General features: G+C 40.7%; 1 protein-coding gene and 2 long non-coding RNA genes across 3 annotated transcripts; 2 read left to right on the forward strand and 1 right to left on the reverse strand.

The window, feature by feature from the left end:
• On the forward strand, nucleotides 1-2289 carry LOC123500812. Its single transcript, XR_006673474.1, has 3 exons — nucleotides 1-21; nucleotides 1543-1653; nucleotides 1919-2289. It is a non-coding gene; the product is annotated as an uncharacterized LOC123500812 (long non-coding RNA).
• Nucleotides 2290-2521: 232 nt separating this feature from the next.
• Nucleotides 2522-6344, reverse strand: LOC123500889. The gene is made up of 3 exons (XR_006673500.1): nucleotides 6098-6344; nucleotides 2737-2874; nucleotides 2522-2650 (listed from the first exon to the last, which is right to left on the reverse strand). It is a non-coding gene; the product is annotated as an uncharacterized LOC123500889 (long non-coding RNA).
• A 4282-nt stretch (nucleotides 6345-10626) lies between these two features.
• On the forward strand, nucleotides 10627-13443 carry LOC123500603 (cytochrome c oxidase assembly protein COX11, mitochondrial-like). Its single transcript, XM_045249302.1, has 4 exons — nucleotides 10627-11081; nucleotides 11559-11714; nucleotides 12271-12438; nucleotides 13089-13443. The coding sequence occupies exons 1-4, from the start codon at nucleotides 10749-10751 to the stop codon at nucleotides 13230-13232; spliced, it is 801 nt and encodes a 266-aa protein (XP_045105237.1). The 5' UTR covers nucleotides 10627-10748; the 3' UTR covers nucleotides 13233-13443.
• The last annotated feature ends 7324 nt before the right edge of the window (nucleotides 13444-20767 follow it).

Raw genomic sequence — 20767 nt, forward strand, 5'->3', positions numbered from 1 at the left:
ACGCGCGGGGCAGGATCGGAGGTGAGTCACTGATACGGTATAGTCTGTCTGTCTGGCTGGCTGTCTGTGTGGCGGTGTTATATCTGTGTCTGTATCTCTGTGGTGGTGTTATTGGTCTGTGTTTGTATATGTGGTGGTCTTGGTGGTTTGTCTGTATGCCTTGCCTGTGTATTTACCTTGTGTACGTGTCTGTCTGTCTAGCTGTCTTGTCTTGTCTGTGTCTTTGTTCGTTTGTCTGTGTCTGTGCCCTGTGGTGCTTACTTTGTCTATTGTCAAGTCTGTCCGTTTGTCTTTCTAAGGTATTCTTGGTGGTTAACGAGCAAATCAAGCCTCTAACAAGCTGTAGTGATAATTGGCTTACTGCATATTTCCCAAGGTAGTCTAACAAGCACTTCTCTCCTCCTCTAACAAGCAACGTGTGGTTTTAGTTAATCTTGTCGTATATTCAGTATGTTTGGCTGTTTGTGGCGTTGTCTATTTCTCATTATGAAGGTCTTTGCGGCTCTGTCTGTCAATTTGTTAGGTCTTTGTGGCTTTGCATGTCAATTTGTTAGGTTTTTGTGGCTCTTAATCTGTTTGTCTTGATAGGTCTTTGACTCTACTTGTCAGTCATTGTGGCTGTCTTTGTCTTATAGGTAGTGGCTCTTTGTCTCTATAGAAGTTATAGGTCTTGTCTATTTGTCGTTATAGAGGTCTTTCTCGCGGTATCCAGGTAGTTAACAAGCAGTTCAGGAATCTTAACAAGCTGTAATGATAGTAGTTGGCATGCGGTTTCCCCAAGGTAGTTTAATGAGCACATCTCTGACGGTTTATTCAGTTTATTCAATGTACACCTTCACTTACCACTGAACGGGTGGTAATATGGTAGGTCTGCAGTGTTCAGTGGTGGTAGTTTAGGTGTATAATGGTTTAACATGTCTGGTTTACATAGCTGCTTTGTTGTTAATATAAAGGTAGTATGGTTGTAGTGTGGTTTTGGTGCTTTCAAATGATAGCTTAGGTCTAGAATTGCTTAAGTGTAGTTTTTGTGCTTTCAAATGATAGCAGCTTGGGTCTATTATGGCTTAGTGTGGTTTTGGTGCTTTCAAATGATAGGAGTTTGGGTATTATGGCTTATTGTGGTTTTAAATTATGGTAGCTTAAGTCTATAATGTGTAATAAGCTTACCTCTGTCTTGTTCTGTGATATGAATGAGTTTAGTTGCCTCCTTAAAAAGCTTCCCTTCACTCCGTTTTCTCTGGAGCAGGGCGAGGCGGTGGTGTAGGAGCAGTCTCCGGGATTTGCACTACCTTGTATGAAAAATTAATTGGTGTCTTGCTTTTCTCTACATTTTCTCTGGTCTAAATTCTTACCTTTTTTGTTACCCAATTCTTTTTTCCTTGTCACCTGTTTTTCTATTCTTTGCGTTTTTTTAATTTCAATTTGCTTTTTTTTGTAGGTTTGTACCTTTTTTAACCATTTTTCATGTCTTTCGTTCCTGTGTAATTTTTTTTCCCTCAAACCTCATTTTTTATTCGTCTTATCTCGGGTTTTTCTCCGCAGCCTACCACCGCCACCACCCTGCTGACGGTTGGTGGCTCGCATGTCTTGCTCACCACCACCACCACGTTGCAGTGAGGATGTACGCTGTGGAGTATGAAGTTCGTTGTAAATGTGAGTTTAAAATGTGCGTTAACTGTATTAGTATTTTTTCTTCCTAGTGTTAGTTGTATTCTGATAAAGTACGTTTAATTTCCTCCTGTTGGTGTTTTCTTCTAATCCGTCGCGAGAGTTTTAGCTGGAATTCAACTCTTTCACTTCGGCAAACATTTCTCGCCTTCACCAGTTGACCTTGTTTTAAATTGTTTAGGTAATGAAGTAGGTAAAGAAAACAACGTAAAACTGTTGGTGGAAAACTTTTTTTTTTTCCCCATTACAGAACATTCAGCCGTCGCCCGTGCCGCAGCCATCTGAGGCGCTGACGCTCCCGCGGTGCTGCCTCGAGGAGCGACGACGGTATGTCATTGTACCACTCACGCTTTCAAGACACTAAACCTCACCATGACCTTCCTACAGAAAACAAATCGGCTCCACTGCCTACTGCACCCTTTGGAGCACTAGAGCTGTGACACAGCCTGCACGGCTCCAACAAACCCCCAAGAAGAGGAGCGACGACATTCAGCTGCTGCAGACACCACCACCACCCGCGCACGTTGGATTGAGTTTAGCGGCGGTGCTGACCAGAGCCACGAGTAAGGAGTTCGGGAGAGACTCATCGATAATTATTTTTTAATAAAGATTTCACCAGAATCGTGTATTTTTTTTTTTTTTCTCCGGAGACTGAAGTATTTTGTTAGGCTTGATGTTGGGGGTTATGGGGGCTGGGTTTCATGGTCGGAATGTCGGGGGGCTGGACACTACCTATCTCTGTTTGGGGGCTGGGTTGGACCCATCTGCTGGGTAGCTAGGGCTGGGACCTATTATATATATATGTTGGGGTCGTATGGCGGGTGGTGGTGAAGTGCTCTATATACTACTACTGACAAGTATCGCGATAAACACGGTGGACAGTTACCGCCATCATTCTTCTTCACACGACATCCACTGGCTCGTAGTGGTAGGAGTCACCGTGGCTGCTGGTGCTGGCCGCGGGGTATATACTACAACCACGCTGGAACAAACAGGGACGTTTTGTACAAAGTCAACAAATTTCTCATACGGTTGTACAATCCTCACGAAGAAGCCAAAACTACCTACCTAAATCGCGCAGCCTGGCAGACAGAGGACACTACTGGTCGGGGCTGGCGAGCAGACTCCGGCTGGACATGGATGGTGCTGTGCTCACCCGTCACTCACTTGCCACTCGGTTCCCTCTCGCCGTCACTGCTACCTCGCCTGTGGGTGGAAAGAAGATGGACGAATGAATGGTTGGTTGGTTATGATTCCCCTAACTTGTAGGGTGGCCTTACATTGACATAATAGTAGAAAGAACGAAGACTGGAAAGTTTACCACCACCCTCGCTGACCCGCCCTGCTCCTCAAGCCCTTCAGTCCTCACTCGGCCCACACACTGATCCCACAACACCGCCCACGTACGGAGTGTGCGCGCAGGCGACACCGTGTCCCGAGCTGGTGGGGAGGTGACGCCTGTGCCACACAGTACAATTAGGAATCTGTAGTTCCACTTGGCCCTTTTTTTTTTTTTTTTCTAAAAATTTGTTGCCCTTGGCAGTCTTCCCTCGTGCATATATATAAAAATAAATAAAAATAAAAAACTCAGTTGCTCCGAGAAGTACTCAAAATACAATAGGAATAATAGTAATTAATAGCATTACACTACTACTTTTATATACTTACATAAAGTACTACTGCTACTACCATTTCTATAACACATTAGTATTTGTGTAACTTTGATAGTAGTAGTATTCTAATCTGCTTCCAACACTATTACTATTTGTGTTACTATTTGTGTAAGATAATAATGAAATAACAGCCTAGTATTCCTCTGCGCGTTGGGTCAAGACTGGCACGCGGTGACCAACAGACGGGCGAGGCAGCGAGTGTTCTACAAAGTACTCGCACCTCAGCGCATGACAGGTTCGGAACAAGAGAACGAAGCAGTGAAGCAGTAGTGAATGAAAACTTCAATATTCCAACACTTACATGCCATTAATATATAAAAATTACTACGCATACTCGATTCACAGATAACACGTGACACGCACCACACACACACACACACACACACACACACACACACACACACACACACACAGGGGAAAAACAAAACAAACAATCAAATAAAATAAATAAACAAAATAAAATTAATAAAAAATAAAGAAATCAATAAAAAAAAATAAACAAATAAAATGTTAGGAGGCTACTGCTGTAAATCTTTTCTTGTCCACCCACCAAAACAAACAAATAAATAAAAAATAGCTAAAATAAAGGAATAGAATAGAATAAAATAAAATCATTAAATAAATAAAATAAGTAAATATTAGGGTAGTTATAAATCTTTTCCTGTCTTCCGCCATCATCATTCCCGCACCCCCGCCCGTCACCAATTATTCACCTTGACAACCCACAACCTCATCATCACCATCTTGATATATTTCGGCCCTCAATCACTATGGCCCAGGTGCTAAAATGCTCTGCTCTTTCACCATGACTTTTCCAAGGCCACTGAGATGATTAACCGGATTATCAAAACTTACTCCTGTTAATAATGTAGAAATCGTGTTAATCTGTCCCTAGAACCTTTAAAACACCCTTGAATACTCGCGTCACTTCTTGTTTGAGTTAAATAAAGTAGAAATCTCGTTAATTTGTCACTAAAAACGTAAAATCACGCTTAAAAATCTGCGTCACTTGAGCACTGTCCTAATATAGACATCCCCCCGGCTCTATTCATTTTCCGGCTCTTTCCCGCCACATATATGAAGCCATGCTATTGGTCAACAAGGAAAGGAGAGATAAAAGACAATAAATAGAGAAAATGGATAGGGAGAAAAACGAATAAATGGAAATAAAACGGGAGATGGAAAGAAAATTGATAATGAATGGAAAAGGGAATAAAACAAGATAGAAAGGAAAATGGCCACGCTATTGGTCAACAAGGAAATGAGAGATAAAAGACAATAAATAGAGGAAATGGATAGAGAAAAAAAAAACTGGATGATAAATGAGGAAATGGAAATAATACAGGAGATGAAAAGAAAATGGATAATAAATGGGAGAAATGTGAATAAAAACAAGGTAAAGGAAAATGGATAACGAAGAAGAATAGGAGGCAATGATAAAAATGATAAAGAAAAATCGATAACAAATAAGGGAATACGATGAAAATGATGAGAATGATAAAGAATAAGGGAATAGAAGGAAATGGGGAGAACATGGTAACGAATAAGAGAATAGGAGGAAATGGTAATAAAACAGCAGATTGAGAATGAGTAACGATGAGAACAGGAGGAAATGGGTAAGAGAATGATAACGAACAAGGAAGTGAAAATATGATAATGAAAAGGGGAATAGGAAGAGCGTGTGTGCATGTGTTGTTGACCAATAGGCTTCTTAAATGTGACGTCGGTATTATTGCAGTTTGAACCAATAACTAAACACATTCTCATGGTCTAGATCACACTTCTACTAGCATTTCTAACCCCATTTTACCCTACTGGAAATTAATAATACTTCAAGACAGAATTTAGGTTAGGTTAGGTTAGGTCTACCAGCATTTCTAACCCCATTCTACCTTATCGGAAATTAATAACAACTTCAGGACAGAATTTAGGTTAGGTTAGGTTTGGTTTCCCCAGCCTAAAACCCCGCTTTCCCAGGAGGTCCCCAAGCTTGTTAGGCATAGGGAAAAAGAAATATAAGATAGGCTGTATTGGTTCACACTGCAAATTTACCATGACGTCAAACCAGCTGCGTGAAAGAGCTGCGAAGGGGGAGCCAGGAAACGAGGAGAGCTGGAGGGACATCTATATTAGGAGAGTGCCACTGCTTGTTTCTCCCGTTCTATTTTTTATTTGTTATTTTTTTTCGTCACTCGAACCATAAGAACACCTAAAAACTCGTTGCTTATTGTTTCTCGTGTTAATAATGGAAATAATCACTAGAACCATCAAAAACCCTTAAAAAAAAAAGTCCATACACAAGTATTCTCCAGAACCACATAGTACAGCAGGGTTCTCAAGTACGTTTCTCCTGCTAATAACGTGAAAATCCTATCAAACTGCCATTAGAACCATTAAAACACCCTTGAAAACCCACACCCCTTCACCTAGAACCCTTAGAAAATAGATATGAACGTGAAAATCTTATCAAACTGCCATTAGAACCATAAAAACCCTTGAAAACCCACATCCCTTCATCTAGAACCCTTAGAAAATAGATATGCAGCGAGGACATCATTCCAATAACTTCCCTCGTACCCAACAACCTGAACCGCCATTACCGCCTAGACACACGCCGCACTTTTTCAATCCTCCCTTTACTTCCTTCCTAGCCTATAATACTCTCTCAAGCTATACTGAGGCTAGTAGCTGCTATCCCGTGGCCGCAGGAGGGTAGGGAGAGGGTGAATATATGGTAACAAAGGCCAGATACTTACTCGAGACGTGGTGAGCGGGAAATGGCGGCGGGGATAAGGAAGATAACCGGTGCCGTGCCCTTTAACTCCCTCCCGTGTCTCTTCTCGCCGTCTATGTCTTGCTTTCTTGATCTTATTCTCTTCTCTCACTTCTCTAATTACCTTTCACGTACCCACTGTCCTCTCGTGCCCTTGATATCTTGCTTTTTTTTTCAGGGAGGTACAGCGACGGTGCTTCTGGCTGAGGGAAGGAGAGTAGAGCCAAGAATGCTGGACTCTCGTGAAGCAAGGATCTGAACCGCTTCGAGGCCTCTACTTCATTACTTCCAATTTCCAAAGCCTCTAGTTGATGTTACAATGGTATTTTTGTGGTTTTAGTGACAGATTTGTGGTATTTCTACAATGTTGGCATAGGAATTTGTCTTGATAACTCGGGTATTCATCTTTGTGGCGTCTGAATGAAGGCGTGGTGAGACAGCGAAGCGTTCAGGAAAGCAAAGAATAAAGGAATCAGATGCTGCTGGAACACGTGGCAAATGTATCCAAACCCATTATATACATTACTTCCAATGGTTCTAAAAGCTTATTGTTAATTTTACATTTTTTTTTCTCTCTTTTTATGGTTTTAGTGACAAATTGGTGATATTTCTTTATTATTACCAGGGGAATTTGTCTTTTGATAACTCGGGTGTCTTTGTGGCGTTAGAATGTACGCGTGGTGAGACAACGAGGCGTTCAGGAAAGCAAAGAATAAAGGAATCAAATGCTGTATGAAACACGTGGTAAATGTAAACAAACCCATTATATACATTACTTCCAACGGTTCCAAAAGCATTTTTCTTATATATGGTGGTTTTTTTTATGGTTTTAATTAGTGGCAGTCTATACGCTAACTCTATTGTTCCTTAAGTGGCAATCAAGTGGGCTTTTTAAAATTTTGTTGCCCTTGGTCTGCTTCCCCTCTTGCATAAATAATAAATAAATAAACAGATAAATAAATAAATAACACTGGACTAATGAAAAGTAGTGCATTATTTAACGAAATGAGAATAGTTGACTTATTTAGGTTAATAAGTAGGCATCTTCCGCTCCTTGCTCGCCCATCACCACACCCTCCAACACTGTGTTTCTACCCCTGAGGATGTTGCACTCTGCTGTCTGTAGCGCGATGCCATAAAAAAAAAAAAAAAAAAAACTCCTTCTTTGTATTTGCTTCTCCATCCTCCTCTTCGTTTTCTTTCCTCTTTTTATTTTCTTCTCCATCTCTTGTAGGAACGCTCTGAAAATCCTCCTCCTCCTCTTCCTTCCTCTTTTTATTTTCTCCTCTTTATAGTTTGACCTGATCATCTCTCGTAGGATCGCTCTGAAAATCCTCCTCGTTTTCCTCTTCTTCGTCCTTCCTCCTCTTATTTATTTATTTTTTTTATTATTATTATTATTATTACTATTATTATTTTTTCTCTTCTCTTATAGTGTAGCTCGGCACTACTCGGTATGTGCTCTACACAGACAACGCCAAATTCTACTTAGGTACGCGATCTCCATGTTTCATTGATCCATTGTAGCCTAAACAGAATATTATGTATATATAGACATTTATTAAAAAAAAGAGTTAATAAGGATAATAGTGATAACAATGATAATAAACACATCAACGAATCAGTGAAACGTACTTAGAGACATAGGCAATACTTACATTATCAATACTATCACAACTACATTACAGCGCCAATGGAAAGGTTCTCAGTGCGTCGTTCAAATGAAATGTGGAAATTTAAGAAATTGTTACACTTTCACATTGATGTGGAAAAGTATGTAGCTACTTCATCTCCAGAAATTACACAATATGTATTAGAAAAAGAATCGAACTTTGCTGGACTTTTCATTATAGAGGACTTGTACTGCTGGATATAGTATCACATAAGTAAGCAGAAGTAATGAAAACGAATTTAAATAGATTAATAGATAAATAAATAAATAACGATGATTACGATGCGCTGACGGAGATAACGATTCGAGTTTCCACGATAATGATTCTTTTTTCCACGAGTTTCCACGATAACGACGCGAGCTTTCTACGAGTTTCCACGATAATGATTCTTTTTTCCACGAGTTTCCACGATAACGACGCGAGCTTTCCACGAGTTTCCACGATAATGATTCTTTTTTCCACGAGTTCCCACGATAACGACGCGAGCTTTCCACGAGTTTCCACGATAATGATTCGATTTTCCACGAGTTTCCACGATAACGACGCGAATTTTCCACGAGTTTCCACGATAATGATTCGATTTTCCACGAGTTTCCATGATAACGACGCGAATTTTCCACGAGTTTCCACGATAATGATTCGATTTTCCACGAGTTTCCACGATAACGACGCGAATTTTCCACGAGTTTCCACGATAATGATTCGATTTTCCACGAGTTTCCACGATAACGACGCGAATTTTCCACGAGTTTCCACGATAATGATTCGATTTTCCACGATAAAGGTTCGATTTTCCACGAGTTTCCATGATAAAGATTCGATTTTCCACGAGGTTCTACGATAAAGATTTGATTTTCCACGAGTTTCCACGATAACGCTTCGATTTTCCACGAGTTTCCACGATAAAGACGCGAGTTTTCACGATAACGGTCCAATTTCAGTTTCTACAATTATGATGCGATGCCACGATAACGTGGCGGGCGTAGTGATAGCTATACGCCATTTTGGTGTCCTTATCTGCACAGGCACCAGGACGAACTCTTCCTCCCCAAGGGTCCGCCCCAGCTGTCCCGTGGGCGTGAGGGCAGTGACGATGTAACCTTGCCGCGCCTCACACGGCTCACCATGAGCACTGACCCGCCACACACCACGCCCCAGCCACTGTCATGAAGGGAGCTCTCTCACCCCAAAAGGACCCCCCTCGTCCTGCCAGTGTCCGGTGCATGGTGCACAGCGTGCCACACACCACACCCCAGCCACTGTCATGAAGGGAGCCCTCTCACCCCAAAAGGACCCCCCTCGTCCTGCCAGTGTCCGGTGCATGGTGCACAGCGTGCCACACACCACACCCCTGCCACTGTCATGAAGGGAGTCCTCTCACCCCAAAAGGACCCCCCTCGTCCTGCCAGTGTCCGGTGCATGGCGCACAGCGTGGCCTCGTTCATGGCGAGTTGTTCAACCCGGTGCCATCACAAGCCAGGGACCCGTACACACCCTCCACCAGACTATGGAAGGAGCCCCTATCACCCCTTTAGGACTCCCCCTGTCTAGTAAAGGGCAGACATTGATCCCCTGCTCATGTTGACCCCTTGCCTAGTGTGAGGCGCTGCAAGTGGATGACTATAGTGAAGCTTGAGGCCGCCAAGGAAAAGAAGGACCTGCTGCCAGTTCCCTGCCTTGGGCCCCAGGCCGGACCCAACAGCCACCTTCTCCCCCCGTGCGGCGCCCAAGGCCGTCACGCTCCTCAACCAGTTTTGGCCGAAACTTGTCAAACTTCTTTAAAATTTTTATCCGAATATAAAATCATCGATTGCAAGTGAAAAATGGCTCAAGTTCGAATGTGTGCAAGAGTGGAGTGACAATGAAACAAGGTGAGTCAGCTTTGCTCCGGAGTATTGGAGAGTACATTGTATTTTGTCTGTCGTGAAGGTGCGCATGTTTTATTGTTTATAGTGACTAGATAGAAACAATAATCCAATCACAGATTGCTTCGGTACATCTGCCTGTCAATTCATGCTCTGAATGGTACAAGATATTTTGAATGAAATGAAATAAGAAAAAGAATATTCTAAAATTTACCATAGAGAAAATTTGCAAACTACTGTGACCTCGCTGTAAAACCCTTGAGCTACTGTAACATCTGAAGGGTTCTTTGGATACTCAGATGCCAATAAGCACTAGATCAAATCACAAGGGAGCACAGGTCGCCTATCAAGACACTATCTATGCCGGAGTGCAGTGTGCTGTGCCACGTGTACCTACTGTACTGGTATGCACACCACCTTGTGGAGTCGGGACAGGAACTTTGACACCCCAACGGACACCCCACTCATGTTTCAGATTTTCTAGCCAGACAGTCTCTCCAAACCAAGACAAGTGTTTTCCTTATCTCTTGAGAATCAAAAGAAGAAGAAAAAAAAAAAAAAAAATCACGTTGTAGATCTCAAGATGAAGCGCAGACCGTATACCTAAGGAGCTTCATGACCGTACACCACACACCAAAGCAACACCTCCACCTCTTGAAGGGATCGCTCTGCTGATCAGCTGTGTGTTCCCTCATATGTAGGCTGACAAATTCTTCCCGCGGTGTTCTGACTGCCTAACCATCGAGATGAATTTCTAGAAGGGTGTTTTAGAGAGAGAGAGAGAGAGAGAGAGAGAGAGAGAGAGACCCCTAGGCCAAGAAAATACAAAATATCCTTTCACCACTATCACTGTATTTACGAGAGAGAGAGAGAGAGAGAGAGAGAGAGAGAGAGAGAGAGAAGAAGAAGGATAATAAGAAAGACAGAAAAATATTATTAGAGGAAAAGAGAGAAAATTAATGAATGACGATAAGAGAGAAGAGAGAGAGAGAGAGAGAGAGAGAGAGCCGTACCTCAGACAGAAACCCGCAACACTCACCGTAAACAAAGTGACGTAACAGAGAGGCCGCAGTTAAACCTTTCGTAACACAACAAAATGTACCTCTTAACCAGAACTACCTCCATTTTATGCCACAACACCAAGACACGACCACTGTGGCGCCTCCTGCAACACCACAACACCACAAACACACCAAAACACACCAATATCCTGACCCGCCAAACTGACCTAAGATACGGAGTGGTGTGGAGTCGTGACTTGACCTGCGGGGTGGTGGTGCTGGGGCGGACGGGGGCAGGGGCGGGGGCAGGGGCGGGTCAGGGGTCAGGTCACGGTACGAGGTCAACACTGTATTACATAGCAGCCCTGGGTGTGTTGACCTTAGGGTTGAGTTATGCAGCGGTGCCACTCTACAGGATATTTTGTCAGGTATGGCCTTAATTTTTTTTTTTCGCTTTTTTGTGTTGGTTTGTGTTTTGTTGTATTGTGTGTATTTTTTGTTATTTTTCTTTTTTATTATCTCCCTTGTTTTTTTTTTTCTTTTTCTCAGTCTTTTCTCTCTCACTTCTCTTCCTCCTCTTCTCTTTCTCATTCCTCTTCCTTCATCTCGTTCCTCACTTTTCTCTCTCTCTCTCTCTCTCTCTCTTTACTTCTCTTGCCATCCCTCTCTTTCTATTCCTCATCTCTTATTTATCTCTCTCTCTCTCTCCTCTTCCTCCCCAACCTCTCCTTTACTCCTCTCCTTCCCTCTCCCTCTCCCCCCTTACTTCTCTCTTTCTATTTCCTCATCCCTCATTCATCTTTCTTTCCCCATTTACTCATCTCCCAGTCCTCCCTCTCTCTCTCTCTCTCACACGCCTCTCCCTCTCTCTCTCTCTCTCACACGCCTCTCCCTCTCTCACACAGGCGTACAGCTATGGTGGCACCACACAGCAGGGCCATGACGTGGAGAAGGTTGGCACAATGGAGGCGGTGAGGGACAGAATGCTGAGAGTGAAGTTCAATGCTGACACTGCTGCCTCGATGACTTGGAATTTTAGACCAGAGCAGAGAGAGGTCCAGGTAAGATAGGTTTGGTTAGCAGTTATAGTCAGAATAGGTGAGGTTAGTAGCTTAAGTTAGGTTAGGTTAAGTGTGGTGGTTTAAGTTTGGTCAGGTTAGTAGTTTAGGATAGGTGAGGTTAGTAGCTTAAGTTAGATTAGGTTAGGTTGGGTTGGTTAGTTAGGTTGTGGTTTAAGTTAGGTTAGGTTAGGTCAGTATTTAAAGTTAAGTTAGTATTTTTAAGTTAGGTTGCAGAATTTTTTTCAAAGTTAGGTTGGGATAGGTTAGAGAAATTTTTAAGATGCTGCTATAATAAGGCGGGTAACTGCTCAAATCTCTCTCTCTCTCTCTCAAAATACAGCTAACTTAATTTCTATCTCTATTTAATCTCCCAATCTCTATTTCTACCCAATCTCACAATCTGTACCTAATTTCTCAATCTCCCAATCTCGTACTCTCCCTTAACTGATCTCCCAATTTCTACCACCTAATCTTACAATCTCCCTCTTCTCATCTCCCAATCTCTCACACCCTCACCTAATCTCTCTCTCTCTCTCTAATCCCAATCTCGACTCAGATTCACCCAGGAGAGACAGCTCTAGCCTTCTACACCGCACGAAACCCCACAGACCGTCCAGTCATCGGTGTGTCGACTTACAATGTGGTTCCCTTCGACGCTGGGCAGTACTTCAATAAGATTCAGTGCTTCTGCTTTGAGGAACAACTACTTAACCCACATGAAGAGGTAGGAGGTGTATATGTGTGTGTGTGTATCCTTTGCTGGCTATCTGGTACACCTCTCCTTTGTAACTATTTATCCTAAGACATTTTTTACCCTCTCGACAGCAACCTCTAATCTTTAAACAGTGTACCAGTTGCCAAGTTTATGCTGTTTAGTCCTATTCTTTCCTGTAGATGCATGTAAGGATGTGTATGGGTTGTGGTGGTGGTAGTTCTTCTATATTGCTGTGGAAGGATTATGAAGGTGTGTGTGTATTTACCTAGTTGTATATTACAGGGTTGGACAGGGTTAGTGGTGTGTGTGTGTGTGTGTAATTCATTCACCTTGGTCACCTGTTGGTCAGCCAGCCAGTCTTCCCCATTACGGAGCGAGCTCAGAGCTCATAGACTGATCTTCGGGTAGGACTGAAACCACAACACACTCCACACACCGGGAAAGCGAGGTCACAATCCCTCTAGTTACATCCCGTACCTATTTACTGCTAGGTGAACACACCCCACACATTAAGAGCCGTGCCCATTTGCCTTGCCGCTTCTGGGACTCGAACCCGGCCCTCTCGATTGTGAGTCGAGCGTGCTAACTACTATACTACGTGTGTGTGTGTGTGTGTTTAAATGTATGTATCTTTGTTTAATGATTCTCTCTCTCCTCAGGTCCATATGCCAGTGTTTTTCTACATTGACCCAGAGTTCGCCGATGATCCTAAAATGGAAAATGTTGACATCATCACTCTCTCCTACACTTTCTTTGAGGCTCGGGAAGGACTACAGCTCCCCGTACCACAGTTTGCTAGATGAGAGAGTGAGAGTGAGAGTGTGAGTGTGAGTTCTTGTTTTGTTATTGAAAAGAAAGGATAAACTGTAAGAGTGAGTGAAAGAGAGTTGAGTATTATTTATTGTTTCTCCTGTTAGTAATGTAGGAATCTTGTTAATCTGTCACTACAACCATAAAAACACCTTCAAAATTCATGTCGCTTATTGTTTCTCCTGCTAATAATGTAAAGATCTCCTTAATCTGTCACTAGAACCTCAAAACCACCCTTAAAAACCCACATCACTTACTGTTTCTCCTGTTGATAAAGTAAAAATCTCCTTAATCTGTCACTAGAACCACAAAAGCATCCTTAAAAACCCACATCACTTATTGTTTCTCCTGCTAATAATCTGAAAATCTCATTAATCTGTCACTAGAACCACAAAAACACCCTTAAAAACCCACATCACTTACTGTTTCTTCTGCAAAAATTGTAAAAATCTCATTCATCTGTCACTAGAGCCATAAAAACACCCTTGAAAACCTCTGTACCTTCAACTAGAGCCTTTTGAAAGAATGATGTAACAAAGGAGAGAGTAAGTAGAGTATGAATGAAAGAGAGAGTAAACAAAACGCACAAAATCAAGACAGTTTAAGTCAATGATTCCCAAACTGTGGTATGCAAAGACAAATGTTTATTGCCCTACACAAGATGGCATGAGAGAGAGAGAGAGAGAGAGAGAGAGAGAGAGAGAGAGAGAATCATGGTCATTGCCTTACAAAAGATAATCTGACGTGGATCAGCTGATGGAGAAACAGACACATCTCTCACATTACATACAGTTACCATATTAGGGCCCATATCACCACCCAAGTGCATCTTTGGTGTAGGGCAATCACACCACCTGGAACCTGGGTATCATGAGTATCTAGTCTCTCTCTCTCTCTCTCTCTCTCTCTCACACAAGCGCATCTTTAGTGTAGGGCAATCACACCTCCACCTAGAACCTGGGTATCCTGGTGACATGTAGCTAACTTTAAACCACTCCACAAATGACAAAGTTTCAAGGCGGCATGTTGTGGGATTCCAACCTACATGTGGATGTCTGCCTGATCCCACCACCACCACCACCACCACTACAACACCTCCCTTGTTAGTTCGTTTGTGTGTTCTACTTGTGAATCGCTTCATATTTGCTGGAATTGGGTTGTTCTGGAACCAGCTGGCAGGTGGTACACGGGGACTGTACCACTGTACCATACCTCACACAGTGGTGGTGGTGCTCGCTCAGGAACAGTTTGGGAACCACTGATTTAACCTCTTCAGTACCAGGACACATTTTAATATTCATTCTGGTGACTATTTGGTGATTTGATACAACTTCAGAAACTTATGTGGGGGTTAAAATAGTGAAGACTGTGGCCATTAATCTTCTGCCCTCCATAGACCCTTGCTTATGTCAGTAAAATGGTCTAATGGTACACAAATCTCAAGGTAAAAATGTGTCCCAGTACTGAAGGGGTTAAAATAGTGAAGACTGTGGCCATTAATCTTGTGACCTCCATAGAGCCTTCCTAATGTCAATAAATGGTCTAATGGTATACAAATCTCAAGGTAAAAATGTGTCCCAGTACTGAAAGGGTTAAAATAGTGAAGACTGTGGCCATTAATCTTCTGACCTCCATAGACCCCTCCTAATGTCAATAAAATGGTCTAATGGTGCACAAATCTCAAGGTAAAAATGTGTCCCAGTACTGAAGGGGTTAAAATAGTGAAGACTGTGGCCATTAATCTTCTGCCTTCCATAGACCCTTGCTAATGTCAATAAAATGGTCTAATGGTACATAAATCTCAAGGTAAAAATGTGTCCCAGTACTGAAGGGGTTAAAATAGTGAAGACTGTGGCCATTAATCTTCTGACCTCCATAGACCCTTGCTAATGTCAATAAAATGGTCTAATGGTGCACAAATCTCTAGGTAAAAATGTGTCCCAGTACTGAAGGGGTTAAATTCACAGCCACAATTCACTCAGGCTGAACACAAGACTCTTGCCTTGTATAGATGTGACGTTGTTCTTATTGTTTAAAAATTGATGAAAAAAGAATTGGTTAGTTTTATTCTTTATTTTTGTTGATTTTTCTATTCCTGGAAGCAAAAAATCTGAAAGAATAATGATTTGTTATGTTATTTGTTTTATTAATGTTTTTTTGTGTTAATTGTTGATGTATAAATAGATAGACTACTACTACAACTACTACTATTACTACTACTACTGTCTATCTTGTGTGTGTGTGTATGTGTGTGTGAGAGATGGTCTGCCTGGTACATAGATATATTTGAGCCTATTTCAAGCCAAAATTAATAAGGAAAACTCTGTAAATTGTGTAAATAACTTGTAAAATAAATCTCAAAGAAGACTCATGGGTTTGCATCTCCTGTGGCCTTGGTGTGGTGTGGTGTGGTTAGGTTAGGTTAGGTTAGGAAAAGGTGTGGTTTGATGTTTGAGTCATTTATATACTTCCGATCACACAATGCTAAGCTGGGTGGCTGTGTCCTGCTACATACACACACACACACACACACACACACAACACCTACAAACACACACACACACAGTACTCACATGCACAGTCACACACACACATGAGACTTCAATGACAAACATACACACACTCATATATCAACGCTCACACACACACACACACTAACACATTACTATCACTCTAGACATACACAAAATATACATCCTATGGTATTAATAATGGTGTATGTGGCTCTATATATCTGTGTGTATATATATATGTACTATAATGCATTTTTGTATTTCTTATATATAGAGACAGGCTAGTGGGAGCTAAAGGTGCTTAAATTAGGTTAGGTTAGGATAGGTTAGGTTAGGTTAGGTTCCTAGGAGTCGTTCTTCCTCTATCGCTTGTTTTCAATGACTTTTGGGGCGGTGTAAATTATTTCGTGGTTTGATTTAAAGTTTTTGTGTTTTTTTAGTTTGTTTTTCTTGAAGTTAAATTTTCTGTGGTTATTATTACTCTATTTCTTTCTTCTTTTCCTTTCTCTCCTCCTCCTCCTCTTCTTCTCTCTCCTTTCTCCTTCTCCTCCTCCTCTTTCTCTCTTTCTTTCTCCTCCTCATCCTCCTCTTTCTCTATCTTCTTTCTCCTCCTTCTTATCTCTCTCCCTCCTTCCCCTTTTCTTCTCTTTTCTCTATTAATCTATCTTTCTCATATCAAATCTCTTCCTCCTACCATCTTTTTTCTATATTATTAAGCTATTTCCTTCCTCATTCTTCCTCCTCCTCTTCTTTCTACTAATTCCTCTTTCTGTTAGCTTTCTTCCTCTTCCTCCTCCTCCTTCCTCTTCGAACTTCTCTCCTTCTCTTATAATCATCATCATTTTCCTCTTTCCTTCTCCTCTTACAAGTATCAAACTACTTCCTATTCTTCTTTCTCTTCCTTCTCTTTCTTCTCCTCCTCCTCCTCCTCCTTCATTTTACGTCTCTTTATCCTTCTAAAATTCTTAACCTCTCTCCTTCCATACCTCTTCCTCCTTCTCCTCCACACCCCATCTTTTTCCCAACCAAGTAGCAGCAATAGAGGAAGAACAACTGCTACTACTATAACTACTACCACTGCTACTGTTACCTCTTAGCTCTACAACAGTACATTTATTTGTGTTAGTAAGTGTTTGGAAGACCGGCAGGACTGTCTATCATTCAAGGTCATGTTTTATACCCCCTTTGAGGTCACCCATTGCTTTCCAGGTCAATTTAGGTTAGGTCAGGTTGGGTTGGGTTGGGTTAAAGGAGTGGTAGGTTAATGATTGTGTTAGGAGGAGGAGGAAGATTATTAAGAGAAGGAAGAGGAGGAGGAGGAGGTGCCAAAGATTGTAATGTTGTAGAGGAAGAAGAGGAGGAGGAAGATTAAGAAGAGGAGGAGGTGGTAAGGGTAGTAATGCTGTAGAGAAGAGAAAAAGGAAGATTAAGAAGAGGAGGAAGATCACGAAGAAGAGGAGGAGGAGGAGCATGTGATGATAGCTAAGTTAAAGTGTTCCAGTTACTTTTTCCTCTCTCTCTCTCTCTCTTTAAACAACTCTCTTCTCTCCTCTTCCCTTCTTTTCAAACAAGACAATTTTTTTCCTGCCTCCTTCCTTTTCTCTCTCTCTCCTCTTCGTCCCTTTTCCAAACTAAACAATTATTTATTCTCTCTTTTTCTCTCTCTCTCTCCCTCTAAACATTCTCTCCTCTCCTCTTCTCTCCAAACTAGACCATTTTTTCTCCTCCCTCCCTCTTTCCTTTTCTCTCTAAACTAATCTCTCACCTCTTCTCTTTCCAAACTAGACAATTTTTCTGCCCTGACAAGCTTTATTTCAGCCCACATTGTATTTCTATTATTCCATTATTCACTCTATCTTGTTTTCTTGTTATTCATTCCTACTCCTTCACCAACACCACCATTTCATCATCACTGCTCCTCTCACACCAGTTTCACCAGTACTGGCAACTTTCTACTATTTCTTCTAAGTGGTACAGCGGAACCATGCGTGCTTTGGGGTCCGAGAGGTCTCCAAACGCACTGGTTCGAATCCTGTCCACGGTCCGAGTGTAGGTTGGGCTTCCTCACTCAGGGCAATGGTGTCACAAAAATGTACCACCTTATGCCCAGAAATTCCTGTGAAAAAGCCCAGATGGTATAAATAAATGAATTAAATGCCACAACACTTCACTTCACTTCAACAGTCACTACATCTTGAGTGTCTAGCGAGGTGATGGTCTGGGGTGAGGTGTGAGGTGTGAGGTGTGAGGGGGTCAGAATACATTGTGACAGTTCTCGTTGCGTCAATTATTAATTTCACTTTTCTCTAACGATTTTCTTATTTTTTTTTTTTTTACTCGACTTATTTTCTTTGTCTAACTTTTTTTCCTAATCTTTCCCTTTTTTTTTATTGTTTTTGTCAAATTTTTTCTTCCTCTCCTCTCTTTGTTGTTATATTTTCACTTATTCCCTTTCTATTTATATTTTTCTTACTTATTTTCTCCCTGTCTGTTTTTCTATTTATTCTTTATCTTTATATATCTTTTTTTTTATTATTCTCTCTCCTGTCTATATTTTCTTATTTATTCTCTCTCCTTTTGTCTTTATATTTTTTCTTACTTGTTCTTTCTCCCTTGTAGCCTAAATTAACATATTCCTTTAATCTTTCCTCACTTTCTCTCTCTGGATAAAATAAACTCTTGTATTAGACATTACTTAAAGAAATAGCGTTTTTTTGCTGGTTTAGTGGTTTAAAATGACTCCCTTGTAGCCTAAATCAACATATTCCTTTAATCTTTCCTCACTTTCTCTCTCTGGATAAAAAAAACTCTTCTATTAGACATTACTAATAAGAAATGGTGTTTTTTGTTGGTTCTGAGATTTAAAATGACTCTTTGTTTGTGTGCTAGACTAAAATCATTCCCTCTATCTTTCCAAACTTTCTCTCTCTGGATATGAAGTCTTGCATTAGTCACCGGGAAACAGAAATTATCTTTTTGTGGGTTTAGAAGCTTAAAATTGTATGCTACACTAAAATGGTTTCCTGTATGAGTAAGAGGAGGAAGAGGAAGAGATATAAGAGTAAAAGAGGAGGAAGAGGAAGAGGAGATAAAAGATTAAGAAGAGGAAGAGATATAAGAGAAAGAGGAGAAAAAAGAAGTTGATGACAATAAGAGGAAGGGGAAGAGGAGATATTGCAGTAAGAGGAAGAAAAAAGTTAATAAGAGAAGGAAGAGGAAGATAAAAAATTGAGTAGAAAAAGAAGTTGATAAGAAGAGGAAGAGGAGATATTGCAGTAAGAGGAAGAATAAAACTAATAAGAGGAGGAAGAGGAAGAGATATAAGAGTAAGAGGAGAAAAAATGATGATAATAAGAGGAAGAGGAAGAGGAGAAATTAGTAATAGTAGAAATCTTCATTTACATCTGAAAGCTTTAAAATTGTGTTATTCTATCAGTCTGTTTAGGCAATGCTAGGATCAAGGCAGGTTCACATGTCAATATGCGACTGAAATTGCAAGTCGCTAGAAAACTGAGCCCTTCTAGTTGCAACACGTTCACACACAGCGACTAGGGAGTATCGACTGGTTGGTGGGAAATGAATATAAACAAACAGCGAGCATACAAGATGTCTTCCTAAGGTGACGACGATTGTGATCAAATTAAACCCTGCCAAGTGTTCCCTTCTCACTCCCAGCAACACCCTGCACAGAGGGAACCACTCACCGGGACTGCCACCCATCTCATCCACTGGCGACTTGTGTAAGCTTTTATTTTGGTGTGGAATTCACTGTTAGGGTCCCAGATGTGCTCTTTTTCCCTCACCAACTCCAAAATATTCTCTACATCGACACATTTTCAAACCTCTCTCCAAGACGTCACAATGTAAACAAAGTCGCAAATTGACTGAAAAAAACAGCATGCCGATCTTGTTTTGAGATTGTTTTTTCCATGGATATTCAGTTGGAAACTCTACCAACTTGTAATTTCAGTTGTATGTTGATGTGTGAACCCACCTTAAGTTAAGTCAGCAGGCAAGGTTACGTAAACAAACAGTGAACAGTGAATAGTGAAGGCAACAGATAGACAGTGATGGAGCAGTGTTACCAGAACCTACTGTTACTATTATGCTGCCCATACTCTCTCTCTCTCTCAATCTTAATTCTTCCACCCAAAAGAATCTCTCTCTCTCTCACTCTCAATTCTCACAACCAAAATTAACTTAATCTATCTCTCTCTCTCTCTCTTTCAATCTTAATTCTCCCACCCAAAAGAAATTCATCTCTCTCTCTCTCTCTCAATCTTAACTCTCACAACCCAAAATAACTTAATCTCTCTCTCTCTCTCTCTCTTTCAATCTTAATTCTCCCACCCAAAAGAAACTCGAATCTCTCTCTCTCTCTCTCTCACAATCTTAACTAAACTCTCTCTCCCCAAACAGAACTGAAATAAGACTACCACAAAACACACAAATTAATGAAAGAAGAGAAAAGAAAGAGGAATTTAGTGTTCTCAAAATGCCTCAACACCAAAAGAAACAATAAAAGAATAAATAAGGAAAATGCTGCAGAGAAAAACATACTTCATAAATTTGTATCATTAGTAAAACATTAAAAAAAAAAAAAAAAAATACATACAGATTAATGGAAGATGTGTAAAGCTGAGTATGGGAAAAAGATCTAAGACACACACACACACACACACACACACACACACACACAGAAAATAGAGATAAAAAGTACGAATAAAAAGTTAAACATTGATTTTGAATACTATTTAGAATAATGATTAAGAAAAATACCAAATAACAGTAAATAAATAAATAGATAGATAAATAAAAGCATATTCTGGTGATAAACAAATAATGAAAAAAAATATATATATATAAAAGGATAACAAACAACTTAATTAATAAATGTAACACTTCCCAAAACACTCCGTAATAAAAAAAAAAAAATAAATAAATAAATAAATAAAATAAATAGAAATAATAATAAAGGAATTCAAATCTCTCTCTCTCACAATCTTAATAAACAA

This window comes from Portunus trituberculatus, chromosome 1 (assembly GCF_017591435.1).
Source record: "Portunus trituberculatus isolate SZX2019 chromosome 1, ASM1759143v1, whole genome shotgun sequence".
Taxonomy (NCBI): domain Eukaryota; kingdom Metazoa; phylum Arthropoda; class Malacostraca; order Decapoda; family Portunidae; genus Portunus; species Portunus trituberculatus.